Raw genomic sequence first — 23,290 nt, 5'->3', positions numbered from 1 at the left:
ACATATCAATACCCAAGAGTGTTTCAGAGAAGCAGGCACTCTTTAAATGAGTTCCGTATTTAACCTGTTCCTATGCTCATTATGTAACGGGCTCCTGCTATACCCAGTTTAGCAGGAGAGTTGTGCTGATTTCGAAAGGGTAGTTGGTGTTTTTCTTCTTAACGTTTCAATTTTGCATCTTTCATGTAAAAAAATCTGTAAATAGAAGATTGTTGCTTCTGACTGAATTCTGCAAGGTATTCATATCTTAGTTTGCTGAGTAACAGTGAATAGCTTGGAGTGTGTTACTCTGTTTTCTGAAAGGTAGTGAATTACAATTTACATTTCATGTACTACATATAGAATCATAGAATAGAATCATAGAACAGTTAGGGTTGGAAAGGACCTTAAGATCATCTACTTCCAACCCCCCTGTCATGGGCAGGGACACCTCACACTAAACCATCTCACCCAAGGCTTCGTCCAACCTGGCCTTGAACACTGCCAGGGATGGAGCATTCACAGCTTCCCTGGGCAACCCATTCCAGTGCCTCACCACCCTAAAATATATATTTATATTAATATATATTACCACAAATAGTCACTTTATTGTTATTTTATTAATTGAACATGTATCACTGGTGATAACGTCACTGTTACCTACATTATTTTCAGTGGAAAGCAATTATTTTAAATGGAAAACTATATCTTTTTCAAGTATTTAACAGAACAGAACTCCCTACTTTCATGAGTTGTTGGGACAGTTTCTTGATTGCCTTAAACTTCTTTTCAGTGACTATAGCTAAGATATAAATAGTACGATGAACATATAGATAATAGGATGCTTCTTGCTGGCTTAGGTGATAGTAGGAGGTTCTAAAGTGGTAGCAGTTGTTACTGATGGGAGCAGAATTCATGTCTTCAGGCAAACTAAAATCTGCTACATAGCACGCACTAGTGGTAACCCATGTAACCCCAAAACCAAACAAGGCAAGAGCCCTGAAATAGTGTGAATGTTGAGTTCTTGGCACTTTCATTTCACTGTACAGATATGCTTCTAATACAGATATGCTTCTATCACACCAGTTGCGAGTTTTATTTTCCTTTAATTTCCTCCAGTTTAAGAACTTAAAAAGAGCCTACCAGTATGGAACAGTGGCATTGCCATCAGTTTGTTGTTTTATCTGAGTTCCCAGTATGTTACTTAAAATTCCTAGCCAAAATTTGAAAAAGCAGTCAGTCTTATAATTTATCAGGTAGTACTGAACAGCTGCTGAAAGTGTGTGTGTGATCCTGTAAAGTAATCTTTTGTGCATACATGTAGCTCAGTCATTAACTTATAAGAATTACAACATTCACAGTTGTCTTTGATTTATGAATTCTGAGTTTTTAAGAGTATATGGATCTGCTGTAAAACATTCAAATACCAGATACTGTTATAGGATGAAAATCAAATTTTATTTTTTTTAAGTATTTTAAAAATATTTTTAAAGTGTTACATGAAACGAATGAGCAAAAATTGCAATCTAAACATTACTGAACATTGCTTGAGTGTGATCTTATTTCTCTTTGCTTGTTTTCTGAGAAGATAGAACTGCAATCTGGGAAAGCAAAATTTGGTGAGCATCATGAAAATGACTTCCTGGAAGAAAGAAAAAAATTGAAAGAAAAAGCTTCTATTGTGGCACAATGTTTGGAACGGAAGGAGGGGAAAGTGCGAAATCATGCAAAAACACATCAGAGCTTGATCTGTGTTGAGGATGTGGGTGCAACGATGACTGACCTACATCAAAGACCACATAAGTTACTGAAAAAAAATAAGAACAAAACAAACAAAACTACTTTGGAATTAGATAAAAAATTACCGTCAAATGTGATTCAGGAACTAAATACAGTGCTGCAAAAGAACAGAGGACTTCATGATGAAAACTCCAGCTGACTTCCTGAGACTGAAGTTTGAAATATACATATATATGTGTGTGTGTGTATTTTCCATGCAAAAATAGTCTTTTTTTGATGTCATTTCTACAGGGCAAAGAAAATAATTTGTTTATATGCAGCTGTTGATTTTGTATATGCCTATGTCGCGTGTTATAATTTAAGATTGAACTGAGAGGACTGATTATGAAGAACTCCTGAAATTTGGAAGTTCTCCTGTGCGGTGCAATGACACCTGGGTTATAGCTATTACATTTTATTGCAAATTTCTTTCATATAATAATCATAGGCACTATCAAAGCTTTTGTTCTGTTTATATTCTGTATCATCTTGTATGTACTGGAGAGATATTTTTGGAAGAAGTCAAGATATACAGTGAAATTTGTACTGTTGGTCTGCAATATAGTTGTCTTAACACTATAAAAATGAGTAACATACGCTTTGAGAAGTAATTTTTGCATGTAATTTTTTATTATTATTATTTAAGAGAAATATTAGTGTCTCCTCCTATAGATTTGTGCTCTGACAGGGCAGCATGTGAAAGAATCCAGAGGGAGAGGACTGTAGTAGATAAGACAGCGTAATTAGTTCTTGTATCTGAAAACTGTGTCTCTCTGGTATACATCTAATTATGACATCTAAGCAATGAGAATATTAAGGATGACAAAAAGCAATCTTTAAAGTAATATCTGATTTAAAAGGGTATACAACTTGGAAGAGCAGCAGCATCTTTTTGCTTAATGGACTTAAGTAATTTTATAAGCAGACCTTGGTTAGCTCTGGGTGAAAAAGGCAGAATTTCCTGTCTCTGGATAGAGCTTGCTTGGTGCTGACAAAGTTGCTAGCATCTGATGAATATTTAATGTTCACATGAGAAATGGATTTCCATAAGAAAAAATGCTCCCCACACAAACATATCTATCAGAAAGGTTCTAACTCCCTCAATTAAGAAGAGCCAGTTACTAAATGGGAGAGGAGATTAACCCCTTCCTTTAACATGAGGACAAAGGTGAGCAGTATGCTGTTTGCAGGGACTAGGAAATGCTTGCGCACAGCTCTTCTGAGTGTGAGGATAGGTCCCAAGCTCGAGAGGACAGCCACATTTGCTAAATTCCAAGTACACAGGTAGCAGTTCCTGAAGACAGGTGGCTATCCTGCAGGTACTCTGTTTTTTTAAGCTCATGTTCCTTACATTTAAAATTAAAATTTAGCTTCAAAACAAAACCTGTGTGAACAATGAAATTATTTGGTTTTCTTCAGTTGTTTTGTGGGTCTCCATTTAGCCCATGGGATTGCCTCCTTCCTCTCTTATGGCATATTGCAGTTTTTACTTTGTTAGATAACAGCTGGATAGGCAAAAGGCATGGCTGTTATGAGGCTGTTTCCAGGTGTTGCAGATGCTGTCTGATTAAGCAGCAGGATCAACAGAGCAGAGAGTTAATGAGCTCACACTGCACCTTTCCTTCAGGGGAGGCATTAATAACAACATCTGCTTCATTTTGCTGCTGTCCCTTTTGTGGTCTGATTAACCAGTCTGCCACAGTTTTTCACCAGCCTTTTAAGGACTTACTGACACGTTTAGTATTCCTCAAGTTTGATTGGAATTGTCCAGACCTCTGGGTAGGAGGTAATTTTAAACTATTTCTTGTTTATGGAAATTGTTTTAAATATTCTCTTAATTCCTTAAAATTTAAGAGGAAAGATTAAATTTAATTGGCATCAATGAGAACTGATTTTTATCAGTGGATAGTTTTGGGGATGCTTTATGTTGCTACTGAATTTCTTTGCATACAGAAGCAGTATGCTCACTTATCCCCTCTTCTATTTTTGGTAGTCACAGGTGCTGTAATATTTCTTACATCATTTATTTCTGTTCCTGATTGCATTGAACAGCTTAATTGGAAAAAATAATTTGTTTGATTGAAGAAACCAGACAAATGACCCAATATATTTGGCAACTCTGCTAGGAAGTACAGGGAAAAGATCAAACTCAAAATACTTTATAGTGTTTTCTATTTATTCTTCTGGAATGTAGCACAGACAAAGCAAGTTTAGTCTTTCAGACATTGCACTTACGGTATTTGACCAGTTGCTGAATCTGAAACGAGTTTAAATTTTTCCAGTACACTATTGACTGTTTTGCTACCTTTAATTTGTAATTGAGCCTTTTCTCATAATTGAGGTCCTGGCTCAAGAAAGCATATAAGCCTGAACTTTAGTTGTATTGACTAAAGTCAGTGCTTAATGTTAATAAGTAGGTTCTTAAATGCCAATTTGAATCAGGGCCAAATACCACCAGGAGAAATGACTTCCGTTTCTGTTGGAGGCTGGACCTGAATGTACTGTTTACAGTTGTACTTTTAGTTGCATATATTTTTCAGTATTGAGTTATGATTGCTGTTTTGTTCATATTTTTACTGGGTTCTTAAAAATGGCATTCACTTTACTGCTGAAAGCCTCATGCATCATTTAAGTCCCTACACTAATGGAATAAATGGAGCAGTGGAAGGGTTTTGAGCATTGAAGTGAGTATGTCCATGATGAAAATGTTGTGTTTTTTTTTTTGTATTTTTGTTGGATCTAAGGTCTACAGAAATACTTGGTCTATTTCAAAAGCATATCACAGATAAAGTATCTGTATGACTTCTGTTAAAAGGCCCTAAAAAGCAAGTAAAAAAAAAAAGTTTATTAAAATATGTTAAAATTTGGTTTTGTATGTGTACATCCACAAATATACTTGCATATGTGTATATGGGCATACAGTTATGTGCACATCCAGAGAGACACTGAAGGATGACAGTGTTAATCCAAGGAAAATTTATTTGGGAAAGTAAAACTTAAATTTGCAATGAATTGTTTAAAATAGGTATCAAAGTCTTGGACCAATTATCTGACATATGATTGTCGCACTGCACATTTCAGATTGATTTAAGACCTGCAGAAAAATTTTGGTTTGTTGCAGTTAATGCAACAACATTAATGTTGTTAATGGCTACTGATCTTTTATTGTTCCTGTGCCATGGTGTAGATTGGTAGAGGAAGTGTAGTTTTCAGAGAATAAATGATAATTATTTCAATAAATGCTATTTCTCTAAAATAGACAATGGATTTTTTTTTTTTCCCCAGAAAAAAATAAAAATGTTTGGGTTTTTGGGGTTTTGTTTTGTTTTTTTAAAACAGACTTCTGTAGGTCTTTCCGTATGAGAGCTGTTGAGTAACCTGGCATTTACTTCCTGATCTGCAAAAGGAAATTAAATGAGGTACAGGTATTTTATGTATGGTCTTATAACAATGGGAAGACTAGAATTAAAATCTCAGTAAATCTCAAGTTCCTTGTTACTTTGTTAGACTTCTGCAACCATCGTAGATGTAAAGCTGACATGTAAGCATTGTTTATACTAATTGTTTTAACATAATGCCTGTTTTCTCTTTGTGTGGGGTTTTTTACATATGTTAGGACGGGGAATGGAAACAACCCAAAACCCCAAGAAAAATATGAGCCTGAATTTTTTTTTTGTTTGTTTTTTTGGTTGGTTCGTTGGGTTTCTTGGGTTTTGTTACGTTTGGTTTTTTTTTTCATTTAGTTGAATTGAATGTTGGTTATAATTTTGGAATTTTTCTTCGAAACGGGTATTTTTCCAAGATATTACTTTGAACTACCAGGTCAGGAGAGCAGTTTGACTAATAGGTTTTGTCCCTCAGCAGAAACTGCGTTAGTGTCAAGTCAGTTTCACCAGGTGAGATCTACAAAGTATGTTCATGCAGAGCTTGGCTTTATCGTGTGACTGGGGTTGAGGCACAATTTGTGCATTGTGAGATTTTGCAAACATTATCCAAGAATCTGTCCTAGGGGAAAGATGTCCCAAAAGATTTCTTCAGTTAATGTGGAGGGCTTGGCTGTGTCGTTGATTTCTGTTTCTTAGTTCTGAAAAGCACTGGGTTGTTACGCTTAAAGTGAGTTGTTAGTATGCCACTGGCTCTGTCTGCCAGAGGCATGCCTGCATGGCTTCCACTGTCATGTATGAGGGTAGTTTTGGACTGCTCAGCAGGTGCATGTTTTTCAGAAAGTAGAAGTTATGGAATTTTATCTCACTGCTGTGATTCTGCTCTCCCCTGGTACAGTGCTTGTGCAGTTTGTGTCCATATCAGTGCTGATCTGTTGCCACCAGTTCCACATCTCAAGTTCCAGATTAAGGAGTCTGGTCTGGGAAAATACTTACATGCTCTGATGGGGATGGTGGTTGTGCCTTCAGGAGTCTGGAGGTAAGGGGTGCATGTCTTACTGGCTGAAGCATGTTATGGACCTACCCTGTCATATCTCCATTCATGTTTTTAAATATTTTCCCGTGCAAGCTGTTTCAGTGTGAAGTTACCAGTTATCAGACTCTTGCTGGCACAACAACTTCATTTGTGCCTGGGACCAAATTGAAACAAGAGTACAAACTCAAGTCCTAGTAAGCATAGCATCCTCTAAAAATATATTTAACTTGGGCTATTTAAGGCAAATCTGTAGTTTCAGTAAGTTAGATTAGGAAACCTGAAGTATGTGCGTATGGGATAGGAGATCACATTGATGGATGGATGGGATGTATTCCAAGTTGAATTGTTTGGAAAACTATGCACTTACTTGCAAAACTGAGCCTATTGCAGAAAAATTGACTGGGAAGATTCAGAATGAAGATACGGTCTATACAATATTTCTGACCTGTCAGAAATATTCTCTGTGCTGTCAATAAAAGAAGTATTTCTCAAACTGTGGGGTTTGAGAGTGGATTGTTCTCTGTAAAAAAAAGGCAGGAAAACTTGCAAAGTCCTCTTCATGGTTCATGCTAGGTTTGTATGTTGTACTTCTTTAATTGCCACTCCACTGCAAGTGGGTTTCATCTGCAGCTCAGATAAAGGGAAAATTCATGCTTGTCGTGGTTTAAACCCAGTCAGGTAATTCGTTCGCTCACTTCCCCCCCTTTCTTGCCCTCCCCCTGCTCTCGGAGGGACAGAGAGGAGAATCAAAAGAATGCAACTCCCATGGGTTGAGATAAGAACAGTTTAGTAACTAAGGTATAACACAAATCACTACTGCTACCACCAATGATAATAATGATAAAGGAAATAACAAGGGAACAGAATACAACACCTCACCACCCGCTGACCAATAACTCGCCCCCCAAGCCCGACCAAGCTCCGACCGATACCTCCTCCAACCCTGCAGTCTCCCAGCCCTTCCGGCTAACTCCCAGTTACATCCTGGGCATGACGTGCTGTGGTATGGAATAGCTCTTTGGTCAGTTTGGGTCAGGTGTCCTGTCTCTGCTTCCTCCTGGCTTCCCCTCCTCCCTGGCAGAGCATGAGGCTCACAAAGTCCTTGGCCAAACCGAAACATCTCTTATCAGCTCTGTTCCCGAGCCGAAAGTCAAAACACTGCACTGCACCAGCTACCAAGGAGGAGAAACATGACTGCTACTGCTGAACCCAGGACAATGCTGAAATACAGTTATTTTCGTTCTTACCACTACCATAGCTTAATTGTCTTTGCTGAAACTTCATAACATTCCTGTTATGCTTTGCTGCTCATGTTTTACTAGAAAATCATGGCAATCTGTGATACAGAAGAGGAAGAAGAAACTGGATATTAACGCCACAGTTACTGTAGGCAATTGTATCTTCCTGCGTACTTGCACTCTTGCATTGCAGTTTAGAGGTTTGGGAGGAATTTAGTACTTAGCCTTCCTGACTTTATTTGAGCCCTTCCTGCATTTTGTTCTAGTGTCATAGACTGGTACATCCTAATCTTTAGGTTGTCTTCCATACCCACTCCTGTTCTGCTCGTCAGCCTGATGTGGTTTCGCTCTGCTTTTTTAATTTATGACTCAAACTTTGGCCATACTTTCTGTTTAGATCCCATGAGATCTCTTGACTGCTGACTGTGGCTTGGTTTGCAAATGGTACATGCATTATGGTCAAGCCTGTTGTGTCAAGCTTGCCTTAACCTTTATCTTAAATCCTGATAGTGATCTCCTCAGGGTTTCCCTGTAAAGAAAGGGATTTCACCGAACTGGCCAGGAGAGACAGAGGCTTAGGTGTTGACAAATAGGTGTTACAAAGTTCTGTAACTCCATCCCTGGCAGTGTTCAAGGCCAGGTTGGACAGATCCTTGAGTGACATGGTTTAGTGGGAGGTGTCAGTCCCCATGGTAGGGGGATTGGAACTAGGTGATCTTCAGGTCCTTTCCAACCCTAACTATTCTATGATTTCTATCAATAACCCTGAAGGTCTTCCTCATATTTATATTTGTAGTCCTGAGCAAATCAGTAGGCAAAGTAAAGCAAATGTACTCTGCCTTTTTAAATTATTTTAGTTCAGTGCCTTAATGTTCCTATAATATCTGTTGTGCCTTGTAATAAAGAATGCAATTTCTTGCAAATTATACCTTTGGTTACATAAACACTAAAGCCTTTTCCTTCAAAAATCAATTGGCATTGGTTTGTCCAGTACTGTAGACTGCTGTCTAACTAACAGGTTTGAATAAATTGAGGTTTTCTGTACATAATGAGTTTTATAACTTGTCATTTTCTCCACTATTTATTTTTCCAATATGTTCCATTTAAAAGCTCATAATGTATTTGTATTTGACTAGTTTTGCTTTATATTTCTATTTAAATTACAACATGATTGTAAAGAGACTGTAGCCATCAGCCTTTAGTTTATTGTCTTAGTTGTTTGTACTTCTGACTGACATCCAGCACTTAAGTTCGTTTTCAGGGTCAGTGTTTTTCCTTTCTTTACTTATTCATCTTATACATTGGAACTGTTCAAGCTCAATGGATGATAAATACAATAAACTGCATATAACAATCCTAAGGTCTTCTCTGGCTGTTGCAGTTAGAACATTTTTCACATGAGGATATCTCACAGACTTTCCTTCCAAGAAAAAACAGGTTACATGGGAATTTACACAACTTTAACATAGAAGAATATTGTGGAATCTTGGTTAAATTGCTGAGTGAAACAACAGTAAACTTTATCCATGTCCTGGAGATTTTTTGTTTCATTCCCTGTCACTTTTTGATCTTGTATAGCATAGCTTAGACAGGTAAATGAGTTTTGAGAATGTTTGCAATCTATGAACTAGTGGACAGGAAAATAAATATGAAATATCTATAAAATAAGAAGAAATCCCACCATTACCTTAAGGAAGTGTCTTTTTTACTCATTAAATAGCAAAATAGAAGTAAATTTGTCATGGTTTAAACCAAACCAAACAACTCGTTCACTCACTTCCCCTCCTTTCTTGCCCTCCCCCTACTCCCAGAGGGATGGAGAGTCAAAAAGAATGCAACTCCCACAGGTTGAGATAAGAACAGTTTAGTAACTAAGGTAGAACACAAATCACTACTGCTACTACCAATAATAACGATAAAGGAAATAACAAGGGAAGAGAATACATCACCTCACCACCAGCGAACCGATAACTCGCCCCCCCCCCCAACCCAACCAAGCACTGATCGATACCTCCTCCGACCCTGCAGTCTCCCAGCCCTTCTGGCTAACTCCCAGTTACATCCTGGGCATGACGTGCTGTGGTATGGAATACCTCTTTGGTCAGTTTGGGTCAGGTGTCCTGTCTCTGCTTCCTCCTGGCTTCCCCTCCTCCCTGGCAGAGCATGAGGCTCACAAAGTCCTTGGCCAAACCAAAACATCATTGTTATCAGCTCTGTTCCCGAGCTGAAAGTCAAAACACTGCACTGCACCAGCTACCAAGGAGGAGAAAAATGACTGCTACTGCTGAACCCAGGACAAAATTCAGATTTTGTTTTTTCCTTTCAGCTTTTAAAGTTTTCACTAGTTAGAACTTTCTATGAATTTTCAATATTAGTAACTGAATTTTATTTAGAAAGCTTATCTTCCAAAACTTAAATCTGGATAGAGAAGTTACTAAATGTAAGATGTTTTCTAAAGACATTTTATAAAGATTTGCTTTCCTACAAACTGGGAACATCATAGCAGCATTAACTAATTTAAAGTTGGCTGAATAGTTGTTTTGGGATAAGCACATATCTTGTGATGATTATTCAGCTTTTTTTTAATGTCAGTCATGAAAAAAAACAAGTTTCCCATATATGGCTGAATTAATAATAATAATAAAAAAGCTAAGTTATGTTATTTACCATTTACCACTGGAATTCATTAAAACAACCTGACAGCTTTAGGCAAAATATTGCTACTGAAATGCAACAGCCATGAATATATCTTGCTTACTTAAATAATAGAGCCTTTATTTGTTATGACCAATGATGAGGAAGTAGTTTACAGGGAATCTGATGTTTCTGCAATTCGCAGTTAATGTATTTTCAGGCGAGTCTAGCTATTTCCTCTTTGTATAAGCTCCTTGGGTTTTGAAAAAGGGAATCCGTTTAGAATTTCAAATGTACAGCCAGAAATTAATCTTAAACTCTATTAAAAAAAGCCAAAACAAAAATAACCACCTTCTTAATGTGTTTGCATAAGCTTCCTATATTAAATGACTTTTTTTGGAGACATATAATAAAACTGAGGGAGGACATCCACACTGAAATAGAAATCAGTTCTCTAACAGGTGAATGCTATTTGCCTTAGAATAGTTCTTTCAACAGGTGGGCTAGGGTGATCAAGCAAGTATTTTCAAAGGGCTTGAATCAAGGTCAGAAGTCATTGGCAAGAAATTGCTCCTGTGTCTTTCTGACACTCTAAAGACAAATGTTCTTTCCAGGGTTTCACCTTTTTTATTTTTTTTTATTATTTCATTTCAGTTATTATAGAAAAGGCTCAAATGTGTCTCAAGAAAGTAGAATTTAGCAGTTTATTTGATTCACTTCTAGCTTGTGGACACCGTAGTCCAGACTTATGCCTTGTTGGTAAGCATCTTGTCATGCATTATGTACTGATTGTTGCTAATTACTTCTCTGCTGTAGCTTGTGGAAATTTCATTTTTAGGACTAAAATTCTACCAATTTAGAAGTTCTAAAATTTGTCTGGTATGACTAGAACAAACAACTAGGATGAGAAAGGTGGAAAACCCTGCCCAGTAAAGAGCAACGTTTGAGCACGTGCTCTGGCCTGAACTTGAGATTTGCACTCCTGAGAGTATCCAAAAGCGTATCGTATTTGTAAATGGTCTTTGTTAGGTTTTATTGTCATGCTGGATTTTTTGGTGAAGACTAAGGAAATACATAGCCAAATAACATTTTTGTGGAACTAACCTAATTTCTTTCCTTGATACATTCTGAAATGAGCAGCCACACTTCAAATGGACAAATTTTATAGTCAGATTTTACTTAATGTAACAGAGCATTGGGTGAATACTCTTTTGGATGTTTATGTTAACAGAATCTTCACAGCTGCTGGAGATTTCATGTAGTTTGGGTGTTTTTTGGCTAATCAAACACTGGATGTCACACAGCCAAGTGCTGGACCTCTGGCAGAATGCAACCTGTTAGGCTGTAACAAAAAAGCAAAAGTTGTTAAAAGTGTGCAATCATAGTATCACACATTTGTCACCCATCAGTAATCTTTTTTGATAATGAACTTACATCACTTTGATTTACATTACAAATAAAAAAGTAATTCAAAGATGTTTTACAAATAAACTAACATAAACTTTTATTTTGTCTTTTCACGCAGACATTGTAACAGACAAGTAGAGCACTCCTCATTGCCCTAAGCAAAAGCAGTGGATAGGCAATGATTGCCTATCATTGGCAATGGATATCATTGTTGTAAATACCTTGTTTTACTCTTTCCACTATCTGCTTCCTCAAAACCTTTGAAGTTACATTTTTGTTATATATTAGCTAAAAAGTGGCCAGATTGTGTTCCGTTGCTCCCTTGTTTTCACTTAACACCTATGATGAGAGTCTTCCTTAGCTGTGCCTGTCAGCTGTTCAGAGCTGAAAAATAAGTAGTAAAAACCAGAGGCAGGCCAGATACCTTGTCACCTCAAAATTTAAAGTATGTTGCCCATTCTTACAAATGTTTTCAGCACCTTAGCTATTGATATTCATCCTTCTATTCCCTGAACTATCATTAGTAAGAAGAACACACAGAAGTGTATCCCATCTTCATGGCCTTACAGGACACTGTCATAAAATGACAATTTTATTTTTTGAGTTATTTCTTCACAATGACCTGTGAAAAGGAATTGCATAGTAAAAGGATACTATCTATGCAGCTGTATTTATGATTCAGTCTTAAACAATGGGCCAGTTTATATGCTACTCGAATTGCAAAAATTACTTTCTATCTCCTTTATTATTGTTACTCTTATCAAGATTAAATGTCTACTAGGCCAACAGGAGAAGAGTTCTGAATGCAAGTAAAATTATGTAGCCTTTACTCTGAGAGAAAAAAAACCAAAACAACAACCCAAACACACCCTCATTAACATTTCTATTTATGTACTCCATTTTCAGACAATAATTTTAGTTTTAGCAAGAGGCTAGAGTCCATGTCAATATCTGCTTTTAATAACAACTTCTGAACTTCCGTGTACACCAGAAACTGTTTTCTTTCCCAGAATCAGAACTCTTTGACATAGATTTGTGGAACAAACTTTGATATTTAATTTAAAATTGTTAGTTTAAGTTTTTTTTTGTGGTCAATTAAGTTAATTGACAATTGAATGAACCACGAGAAAGCTTTACCACACAGTCTAACATACCTACCATATGTGTGGTATACGTGTGCCGTACATTTTTTACTATTGAAAAAGTATCACATTGCCACTTTTTATCTTCTTTTTAAGACCAAATGTTCATTCTTACGTTTCTTGACATGTGTGCACTTCATTTTCAGTTACAGAACTCCAGTCTCAAGTGTAAAGAAATACTTCTCAGCAGTTATTGGCTGTTGCCCTAAACATGTACAGGTAAAGGAGGTGTGCCTCTTAAAAGAGTTTTCAGAACAAGGTGATCAACTGGCTTGACAACCACAAAAGAAGTCACGTCTGCATCTTCATGAAAAGAGTAAGGTCGTTTTACTCTCATCTGTAATTTGGTTCAGGTCCCAGAGGTTAATGTCCAGTACATTAGGCATGTTAGAATTGAACTGTTGAGAAACAGGTTAATGAACTGTCTTCCCTTTGGAAGTAAACTCTAGGTTTCTTACTACTAGCACTGCCAGCATTCTTGATCTTACTGTCTAATTAACACTTAATGGCTCTCTAATGGTATCTCTAATTTTACATAATTAATGTGTGCTGTGGTTTAACCCCAGCTGGCAACTAAGCACCACAAAGCCCATCGTGCACTCTTCCCCTCTTTCTCCCCCAGTGGGACAGGCAGAGAATTGGAGAAATAAAACTGAGAAAACTCATGGGTTGAGATAAAAACAGTTTAACAGGTAAAGCAAAAGCTGTGTACATAAGAATAGCAAAACAATGAATTCAATCATTGCTTCCCATCAGCAGGCAGGTTTTCTGCCATCTCCACAAAAGCAGGGCTTCCTCATGTGTAACTGTTACTTGGGAAGATGCACACCATGCCATGAATGGAGTGATGCACTTCTGTCATAAAAGAGAAGCAGCAGTATGTTTATTGATATAAACCAATAATTTAACAAAGTTTGATAGTAAATGCAACAGTGGTTTAGCAAGATTCAGTGGTGAGGTGCACTTGAGTATTTACTGCATAGAGGACAGGGTCAGGTAGAACTGTCAGGGAGACTCTCCCATTGAATCATGAGGTTCAGAAAGGATCCCCTAGCTTTCTAAACTCTTTGTCAGAGAGCAGTCTATGTGCAGCTAGATTCAGACTTAGTCTTGGGTTGGGTCAATGGTTTATGTCTAAAGGGTGACAACATGTGCACAATCAGTCCTTCATGTTATTTAGCTAAGATTACAACGTTTAGCATGCTATTAGTGTTAATCACCGAGAATCTGTTGTGACAAGGAATCTCTCAACCTTGATTGACTCATGTCATATTTGCCTACCTATGAAAGAAGGAAGGGTTTTGTGGTTTTTTTTCAAACTTGGCTTGAATTGGACCTTGACCAGGACTATAGCTGGGGTTGGGGCGGGATGGGATGGGGAGGGGAGTGCACATGGCTCAGATTAGTCCTTGGCTATTGTGTTGTTATTTGTCTCCCCTGAATCCAGTTTGAATCATATGCAACCATCACACCCAGATGCATCCATTACCACCACCACTGGTGGTTAGCACCTGAGCACAGTTAACAGGAAATAAAGGTCAGGTTGTGGGGTGGGGAGACCTCACCATCACACTCCATCACTACAAATGTGTGTCGTCCCCCCCTCCTTCCTCCAGATTTTTATGCTGAGCATGAAGTGGTACAGAATATGTCTTTGGCTCATTTGGGTAATGTCTCTGCTCCCTCCCAGCTTCTTGTGCCCCTCCTCACTGGCAGAGCATGAGACTGAAAAGTCTTTGGTCAGGGTAAGCACTACTTAACAACAACTGAAACACTGGTGTGTTATCAGCATTGTTCTCAGACTGAAACCAAAACACAGCACTAGGAAGAAAACTACCCCATCTGAAACCAGGACAAATGTGCGTATGAAATGAACTTTGTAAATATTTTGTGCTCGTATACCACATGCTGAATAATTTAAGCTAGCAATTATAAATTGCTTACGTTTGCCCCTTGTAGTTTCTTTATCTCAGAATTTAACATGCATTAACCCATGTTGTGTGGAAGAAATGTACCAGGCAGCTCATCTTGTGGAAGCGTGTAACTTAAAGCCAATGAAAAAATTCTAAAAGGCAAAATTATCAACTGGATTATATTTTTTTCCGCATTCCAAAGCAGTCTAGTGTATAATAGATTGCATAATTTTCAATAGATATATATTAGACTGTTTTGCAAATATGCTTCTCTAAACTGATTATGTTTTTACACCTAAATATCTTGCAAAAAGCCTTCATGGGCACTTAAAGGCAAAACTTGTCCACACTTGTAAGTAATATCTAATGAAATTATGAAATATAAAGTATAAGATTAAAAACAATGAAAAGTTTTCTGACTTATTGGAATTATTAGGGGGGACTCTACCAAGAGGCAACACTCTTAAGTGTGGGCTTAGTTTCCAGAAAATGAAATTGATTGTACATTAGTGAATAAAAAAAATTGTTTTTTTTTCTACCAGTTTTTACTCTGCAGTGCAGAATGCTGGCTTAAAACTATCGTAGTTTATAACTGATTAAATAAAGATTTTCTCACTTTTTTATTTTGCTGCTATTATTTTGTATTTAATCCTCCTCTCTTTGTAAGCTATAGCGAGTTAAAGAACTTTCAATGAGGCAGGTCAGGGAGGCTCAACCCTCACTGAAAATAGATACCTTAAGAGTGTTGTCTTTTAGCAGTTACATTTTTCATAAGCTCTTTTCCAGCTGCTGCTTGTAATATGCAGTCTGTTTCATGGAAATCAGATAGAGTATTCATTTTGTCTCACTGAAGTTAGAGAGGGCTTGCTCATCAGAATTCTGTAACAGTTCTCTTATTCCATCTCTTCATTTATCACCTGCCACTGGAAATTACATGAGTGGTTGAAAGGTCCATGCAGGAATCTGGCAGCTAAGGTGCTTTTTCTGTTTCAAACAAAAGTTATTTTTAAAATAGAGAAAAGCTCAAATAAGTAAATATAGATTCAACCTAATTGAAGGAAAGCTTCCTGACTACAACAAAGCTGTCTGTAAGTGTAAATAAATGGCAGTCTGCTCTTTATGTGTATTATAACATTGAAGAAAATAGTCGTCTACCAGACTGGTGGCACACAATTTTGTGCTTGTGCACACACATTTTGAATGAAAATATTTAGTCGTCGCACTTCCCTTTGCAGTTCATGCAATATCTCTCTCATGCTAGTACTTCTGCTGCTGCTGTTAGTATGTATTAAATGTACTTCAAAGCAGTTGCTGTGACCTGGTGGTTAACCTGATGGTGGGTTTGCTGTCTAAATCAAGTGGATTGCATTCCCGTGGAATGCCAGCCTGATCTTCTGTTCTGGCTCCATTTTCCCCTTTCTGCAGGCTGCACCTTCCTATGCTTCTCAGGAGAGAGAGGTCCCTCTGGTCCCGCTGACCCATCTCTACAGTGAGTTATTAGGACCTTTCTATTCTACTCACACTGGGAAGTGGTCACACAGTTGAGTTATCAAAACACTGATGGGAACACTACTGGGGACAAACATTAGGAGTGATATTTTTAAAACGATGCAGGGATGAGTTACAAGTATGTTCACTGTCTTTTCATAGTATGTCGAATTTCTTCAACATAGAGTCAGTCAAAGATGGCACTAAAAAATAGTTATGTCAAGATTTTTGTTGATCTGTGGGTCATGGTGAGGTAGCAAAAATGTCAATGGATTATTTTGTTAGTAAGGACAGGAGAACTATGTATATTGCAAAAAATTCCCCCCTGAAATTTCCTTGCCTGCAAAAAGCAGTGGCTGTTTGTGAAACACTTTAAAAGAATTCTTTTTTCCGCAGAAATTTGGTCTCAATTCTCCATAAATGTTAAGTCCTAGCTTAAAGTGTTGTAGAAAAATCATTAATCAGCCAGCAGTTGAACAGAGAATTATTTCAGTTTTTTATGAATTATAATTTAATATTGTTGTGGTTTAAACCTAGCCAGACAGCTCATTCACTCACTCCCAGTGAGTGGTGCCAAGCTGGAAGCAGTCGAGTCCTGCGCCTCCCTCCGTGGAGGCTCTCCCATTCCCCACTCCCGGAGGGATGGGGAGGAGAATCAAAAGAATGCAACTCCCATGGGTTGAGACAAGAATAGTCCGGCAACCAAAGTACAACACAAATCACCACCGCTACCACCAGTGACAACAATGATAAGAGAAAATAACAAGGGAAGAGAATACAATACCACCTGCCGAGAAATGAGTCTGACCCAGAAGACCCCGTGTCCTTCCGGGTAACTCCCAGTTATCCCCGCCGGGCATGATGTGCTGGGGTATGGAATACCTCCCTGGGTCAGGTGTTCTGTCTGTGCTTCCTCCCGGCTTCCCCTCCTCCCTGGCAGGGCATGAGACTCACAAAGTCCTTGGTCAGGGTAAACATTACTTAGCAACAACTAAAACCATCGGTGTTATCAGCACTGTTCCCAGGCTGAAAGTCAAAATACAAGACTGCACCAGCTATCAAGAAGGAGAAAAATTGACTGCTACTGCTAAACCCAGGACAAATATTTAATGACACAAATATCTAAGTAATTTTCTAAAAATGTGTACTTTCAAGGTGTTTTCTTCAAAATGGTAAATTAACACAGGTCAGCCCTTAAATCTAAATGGAAGTCAAATACTGTTATCATTTACAAAAATGAAATCATGTCTTCATTATAGACATACAAGTGTTAAATAATTTCATGTTCACTAAAAAAACTGTATCTTAAATTGCAGAAAATTACATTAGCATCCCATTAAAATCAGTTCAAGAGAAAAATAAAATGGGATTCCTAGATAATTATTTCATCCCAGCAATGTGATTTCAAGATCTGGTGATAATGTACTTTAAGTTGGAAAGTTGATTTTATTTTTCTTATGAACTGTATTATAGTTGCTTTAGGGCACATTCTGTCTTCTGGTGTTTTACAGTGACCTAGTATGAGTAAGGTCTGAATGCAGAACAATCTAGGTAGGTAACAACAGTTCAGCAGGGAAAAAAAATCAATGACTTAGCCTTTGGAAGGCATGGTGGTGAAGGACTGAAGCTGATGCATATTGCTGTATGCTGCTTATCTGATGATTTTATTCTTTGTCTGCAACTTCCTAGCCTTAAAGGAAGGCTTATGTAAGATTATGAAAGGCTATTTCCACTGTAGGTAGTTACTGCCAAGAATTAATTGATTTTATATAAAGGTTTGTTTTAAAATTAATTTTCTCAACTTTGTGCTGCAGAGGTAGAGTTCAGGATAATTGAGACACTTGGAAATGTAGGCTTTCAAACAGTTCATTTCTTTTATACTGAATGTTCTGGGTTTAACTCCAGCTAGGAAAGATTTTTTTAGACGTGTAATAGAGGCACTCTACTCCTGTAGAGCTGAAGATAATTTTATGTCCTAGGTTTCTCTGCTGTAATATAAACAAGAAATGCAGATAAGTGGAGGTCGTCTGCTGCAAATGAGCAATGTAGACTTTATCCATTTTCCACAGCTAGTCTCAACACTAAATAGTTAATAATTTCTCTGAGTTTTTTTCAATACTGCAACACTATTGTAAGTAATTACGTTCCCCGCTACTGCATTTATCTATCATTAAAAGGGTTAATGGATGAGATGATTCTGCAGGTTTTGAACTGGAGGGGATTCAGTTGTTATAAAACCAAGTAATATTATCCTCCTCCCTCCCTCCTTGAGCAAATCAGTAAGTACAGTAAGTATAAAAATAGTTAATACTGGATAATGTTAAAATTGATATCACAGGTGTTTAAGATATTTTATTAAAAATGCACCTAGACATACTCTTTTCTGTTAACACTGTATTTCTTCACATGTAATCTTATCATTCCACATATACTGGCAAATATTTCTTAAGAGAACTGCAAACCTCTAGAAATAGTGGTGCATAAAATATTTTTAGATAATTATAGTGCAACTGCTTGCAGATTTCCAGTTACAGATTGGAATGTGCATTCAGGCTGTGGTCATATTTAATACATCACAGGCATAAAATCTGTATTTTGCTAAGTCTTATATACAAAGACATTTTCATCTAGTTTACTTAATAAGTAATGAACAAAGGTGAGATAATGATGTCCTACCATGATTAGGTGCATTGCAAGGGTGATTTATCAATCCTAACTCACCACTGTAGAAAATAGCATCTTGGATAATTTCACAGTCAAAGAGAAACATTACATTGCGTACAGTCTTTCAGCACACTTCCATTTTAATGTTACTTTCTATACAAATTAAAAAGGAGACTTTTTTGGCAAATGAACAGTTTTGAGTTATTAATGCTGACTGGAAAAGAGGAAAAACAGCTATTGACATGTGAAGATATGTATCTCACCATATGGATTCTAACGCGTTAATTATATTGTTCTCTTTATGGCAACTTTTAGTGATAATAATTTTTCAACTAATTAAAGACCAGCTGCTACTTAGCAAGGTAGGCACCCAATTAGGGATCCAGAACCTGGTAAACAACCTTTACAGCCAGCCAGCTGGTTGAATCACCACCTCCTGTCACTGGCATGGAAGTCTTTCTGTAGTTGTTGTTTTATAAATGAGCATTTTAGTCATATCGACTGGCTCTGCTGAATGATCATCCGTGAGATTAGCACAAGAATCCGATATCATGATCACTTACTTTTTTCTGGGCAGTCTACAATACCTTGTGTTTTTCTTTTAGTAAGTTTACTAACAGTTAAAAGACTTCTTTTAGGAAAACATTTACGGAGCAGAAAAACAAATTTCCTAGATGCAGAAAGCAGTTTGCCTTTAGCAACTTCCTGCTACTTAATTATATTTAGAGAAATTATGTTGCTATTTTAGATTGAAGTCTAGTTTTTCCAAGCAGTGAATAGTCCATATGAGTGCAACCCATGTTTATTCTGCCTAGCATTGTGTAGTAAATAAATAATCCATATATATATATATATATTGCCTTGACTTTGTTTATAAAAAGTAATCACCACGGAACTCTTCAGGACCAACAGTCATGAAGAAGAAATTTGTGGAACTTGTCCTGACGGCTTTTGTTTACTGATCACTCTGAAATACATGTTTAGTTATGAATTTACTGGCAGAGACAATGGGAAAAGAGGAGGAAATCTGCAGATGAAAGAAGTCCTTAGGTAAACCAAAGCTGGAAAAAGCTGACTGTAAGTTCAAGTGCACAGTTTTGGGTAAAAGTAAGGTGATTTATACCGTAAAGAATAGTTTGAATGATTCATATATATTGCAGCCAGCCACCTTCTAAGCCACACAGGAATCGGATTTGTTGTTTTAATCAGAATAGTACGCTTCTATTTCATTTACATCATTGCTCAAAAAGACAAAAATGTTAGCATCTATCATAATAAAATAATAAAAAAGTAACTACAAAATGTAGTTGACAGCTTTTCCATGGGTCTACTTCTTGCTTAACTAATACTGATGAAAAAAACGTCATTAATAGAGGTAAGGGAAAAGTACATGCATTTATAAGCATGAAACAGACATTAAGAAGTCTTGAGCAATCAAGGTTAAAAAGGAAGCAAAGGAAAGTGTTTGTAAAGGACAAGAGAATTTCCATAGGCTTGACATATGAAGATCCATATTTTGTAGTTTCATAGTTTTAGTGATGAGAAATTTGTCATGTTTTCACAGCAAACTGACAGCTCCGGGTGTTTGAGGAAGTTTCATGTACAAATAAATTCTAGCCAGTTCCTGTGGCAGCCTCTGCTTTTTTGCCTTTGTTCTGGCTTTGCAGGTCTGTCAGCATAAGAGAAGCAAGGTAAGCTTCATTCCCATGGCATGAAAAGCAGGTCTTTCCATAGAAAGACAACAGAGTAAGTTTTTAAATTATTGAAAAACAAAAAATGGTTGTATGTAGTTCTTAGCAACACAAGAACACTACCAAAAGGAATGGCTCAAATGAAGATTTTAGGAGGAATAGATGCTTTTTTTTAAAAAAAAAAAGATAATTGAGTTACTTTGGAAAACAGGATAGATATTCTTGGCTGTTTTTACTGAAAATCAGAGACTCTAGTGGCAGGATTAAGAAATGTCACAAAGTTGCAGGGCCAGTGATGAAAATCAGTCGCACGTGTGAGATCAGGCAAGTTTCCCAGGTTCAGATTTTCAGTGACATGCCCCTATTACCACTGATTGCCATCATATTGCACCAAACGCTACATCCATTTTTTCCAGTTTGCTCAAGAAGATTCAAGATTGTCTGCTGTAATATTTCCTCCCTGCCACGTGTGAATGGTTAAGCAGAATAACCCCATTTGTACTTCTCAGAAACCACTTGGAACCAAGGACTCTCTTGCTGTGTGTGAGAACAGGTTATCAGCACCCTGTGATGACTAGTTCCCATTCCTTACACTGACCGAGCTGGTAGGTATTTTAGCCTATGCCTTTGCTGAAAGCTGAAACTTTTCTTATTCTGCAGAGTTTTCTTGGAATCTTGTTCGGTAACAACAGAATCATAGAATAGTTAGGGTTGGAAAGGACCTTAAAATCATCTAGATCCAACCCCCCTGCTGTGGGCAGGGACACCTCACACTAAACCATATCACCCAAGGCCTCATCCAACCTGGCCTTGAACACTGCCAGGGATGGAGCATTCACAACTTCCCCGGGCAACCCATTCCAGTGCCTCACCATCCTTACAGTAAAGAACTCCTTCCTTATATCCAATCTAAACTTCCCCTGTTTAAGTTTTAACTCATTACCCCTTGTCCTGTCACTACAGTCCCTAATGAAGAGTCCCTGCCCAGCATCTTTAAGGGCCCCTTCAGATACTGGAAGGCTGCTATGAGGTCTCCACACAGCCTTCTCTTCTCCAGGCTGAACAGTCCCAATTTTCTCAGCCTGTCTTCATATGGGAGATGCTCCAGTCCCCTGATCATCCTCGTGGCCCTTCTCTGGACTTGTTCCAACAGTTCCATGTCCTTTTTATGTTGAGGACACCAGAACTGCACACAATACTCGAGGTGAGGTCTCACAAGAGCAGAGTAGAGGGGCAGGATCACCTCCTTCGACCTGCTGGTCACGCTCCTTTTGATGCAGCCCAGGATACGGTTGGCTTTCTGGGCTGCAAGCACACACTGCTGGCACATGTTAAATTTCTGATCGACCAACACCCCCAAGTCCTTCTCTGCAGGGCTGCTCTGAATCTCTTCTCTGCCCAACCTGTAGCTGTGCCTGGGATTGCTCCGACCCAGGTGTAGGACCTTGCACTTGGCATGGTTAAACTTCATGAGTTTGGCATCAGCCCACCTCACAAGCATGTCAAGGTCCCTCTGGATGGCATTCCTTCCCTCCAGTGTATCAACCGAACCACACAGCTTGGTGTCATCAGCAAACTTGCTGAGGGCGCACTCAATCCCACTGTCCATGTCAGCGATGAAGATGTTGAACAAGACCGGTCCCAACACCGATCCCTGGGGGAGAACACTTGTTACTGGTCTTCAGCTGGACATTGAGACATTGACCACAACTCTTTGCATGCCGCCATCCAGCCAGTTCTTTATCCATCGAGTAGTCCATCTATCAGATTGGTGTCTCTCCAATTTAGAGACAAGGATGTCGTGTCGGACAGTGTGGAGCGCTTTGCACAAGTCCAGGTAGATGACATCAACTGCTCTGCCCCTGTCCATCAGTTCTGTAGCCCCATCATAGAAGGCCACCAAATTGGTCAGGCAGGATTTCCCCTTAGTGAAGCCATGCTGGCTGTCACCAAGCACCTTGTTGATTTTCATGTGCCTTAGCATGCCTTCCAGGAGAATCTGCTCCAAGGTTTTGCCAGGCACAGAGGTGAGACTGACTGGTCTGTAATTCCATGGGTCATCCATTTTCCCCTTCTTGAAAATGGGGGTTATATTTCCCTTTTTCCAGTTGTCGGGCACTTCACCTGACTGTCATGATTTCTCAAGTATGATGGCCAGTGGCTTAGCAACTTCATTTGCCAGCTCCTTCAGGACCCGCAGATGGATTTCATCAGGTCCCATGGACTTGCGTACGTTCAGGTTCTTAAGATGGTCTCAAACCAGATCCTCTCCTACAGTGGGCCTAGGGAATGGGGGTGAAAAAAGAAACAACAAAAAACCAAAAAATTGCAACAACAAAAAAAACCCCACAACGAAACCCAACCTACAAAAAACTAAGGAAACTGTGGTAGAAAACAGAAAACTGGCATCGGGAGCAGAGTTTTCCCTTTTTGCTTGAAGTTTTGAAGATGTTTCAATACATTTGGGATAGAAGAGAGGGTGATACTAACATTGGAGCCTACCACCAGCATTATGCTAGGTTCATGAGGTTGCACTGAAAAGGAACTGCTAGTTAGAGGATAAATTTCTCGTAGTTAGGATTGGACTAAAACTGAAATCAAGGTATGTTTGTCAGCTCTGGGTTTGAGGCTTTTCAAAGGCATTTTGACAGCATTCTTTTCTGAACTGCTTTTGCAAAAGACATTCTTTTAACGCAAATAATATTATTCTGAGCTTTTGTGAGGTGTTCATAGCATTAGTGGTACTGAGTATTGTGAATGCTAAGCAGCTGTTCTGCAAAGTTAAATAAATTGGCCATTTCCCAATATTTTTCCTAAGAATTGAGGAGCGTAGTGCACTTTATGGATGGTGTGCCAGTAACATTTAATTTTGTTCCTTTTCCTTCTGTTAAGCCCAACGAAAATAAGTCTAAACTCTATCCAAGTTGTATGCTTTC

At 38.1% G+C, this 23,290-nt stretch overlaps 1 protein-coding gene and 1 long non-coding RNA gene across 2 annotated transcripts in view; both read left to right on the top strand.

Annotated features, from left to right (window-relative positions):
* The window catches only part of ARAP2 (ArfGAP with RhoGAP domain, ankyrin repeat and PH domain 2), a 118,594-nt gene extending 113,716 nt beyond the window's left edge, over positions 1–4,878 (top strand). Inside the window, exon 32 of the mRNA XM_061470933.1 lies at positions 1,565–4,878. Within this exon, the coding sequence (XP_061326917.1) occupies positions 1,565–1,918 (354 nt within the window). The 3' untranslated portion in view covers positions 1,919–4,878. The remainder of the gene's footprint in view (positions 1–1,564) is intronic.
* Positions 1–23,290, top strand: part of LOC133278334 (uncharacterized) — a 440,517-nt gene that overhangs the window by 195,913 nt on the left and 221,314 nt on the right. The window lies entirely within an intron of this gene.

This window comes from Pezoporus flaviventris, unplaced genomic scaffold (assembly GCF_033815535.1).
Source record: "Pezoporus flaviventris isolate CSIRO_AGI_PZ_B2104156 unplaced genomic scaffold, CSIRO_AGI_Pfla_v1 ptg000002l, whole genome shotgun sequence".
Taxonomy (NCBI): domain Eukaryota; kingdom Metazoa; phylum Chordata; class Aves; order Psittaciformes; family Psittacidae; genus Pezoporus; species Pezoporus flaviventris.
This window is presented reverse-complemented; position numbering and strand designations above follow the sequence as displayed.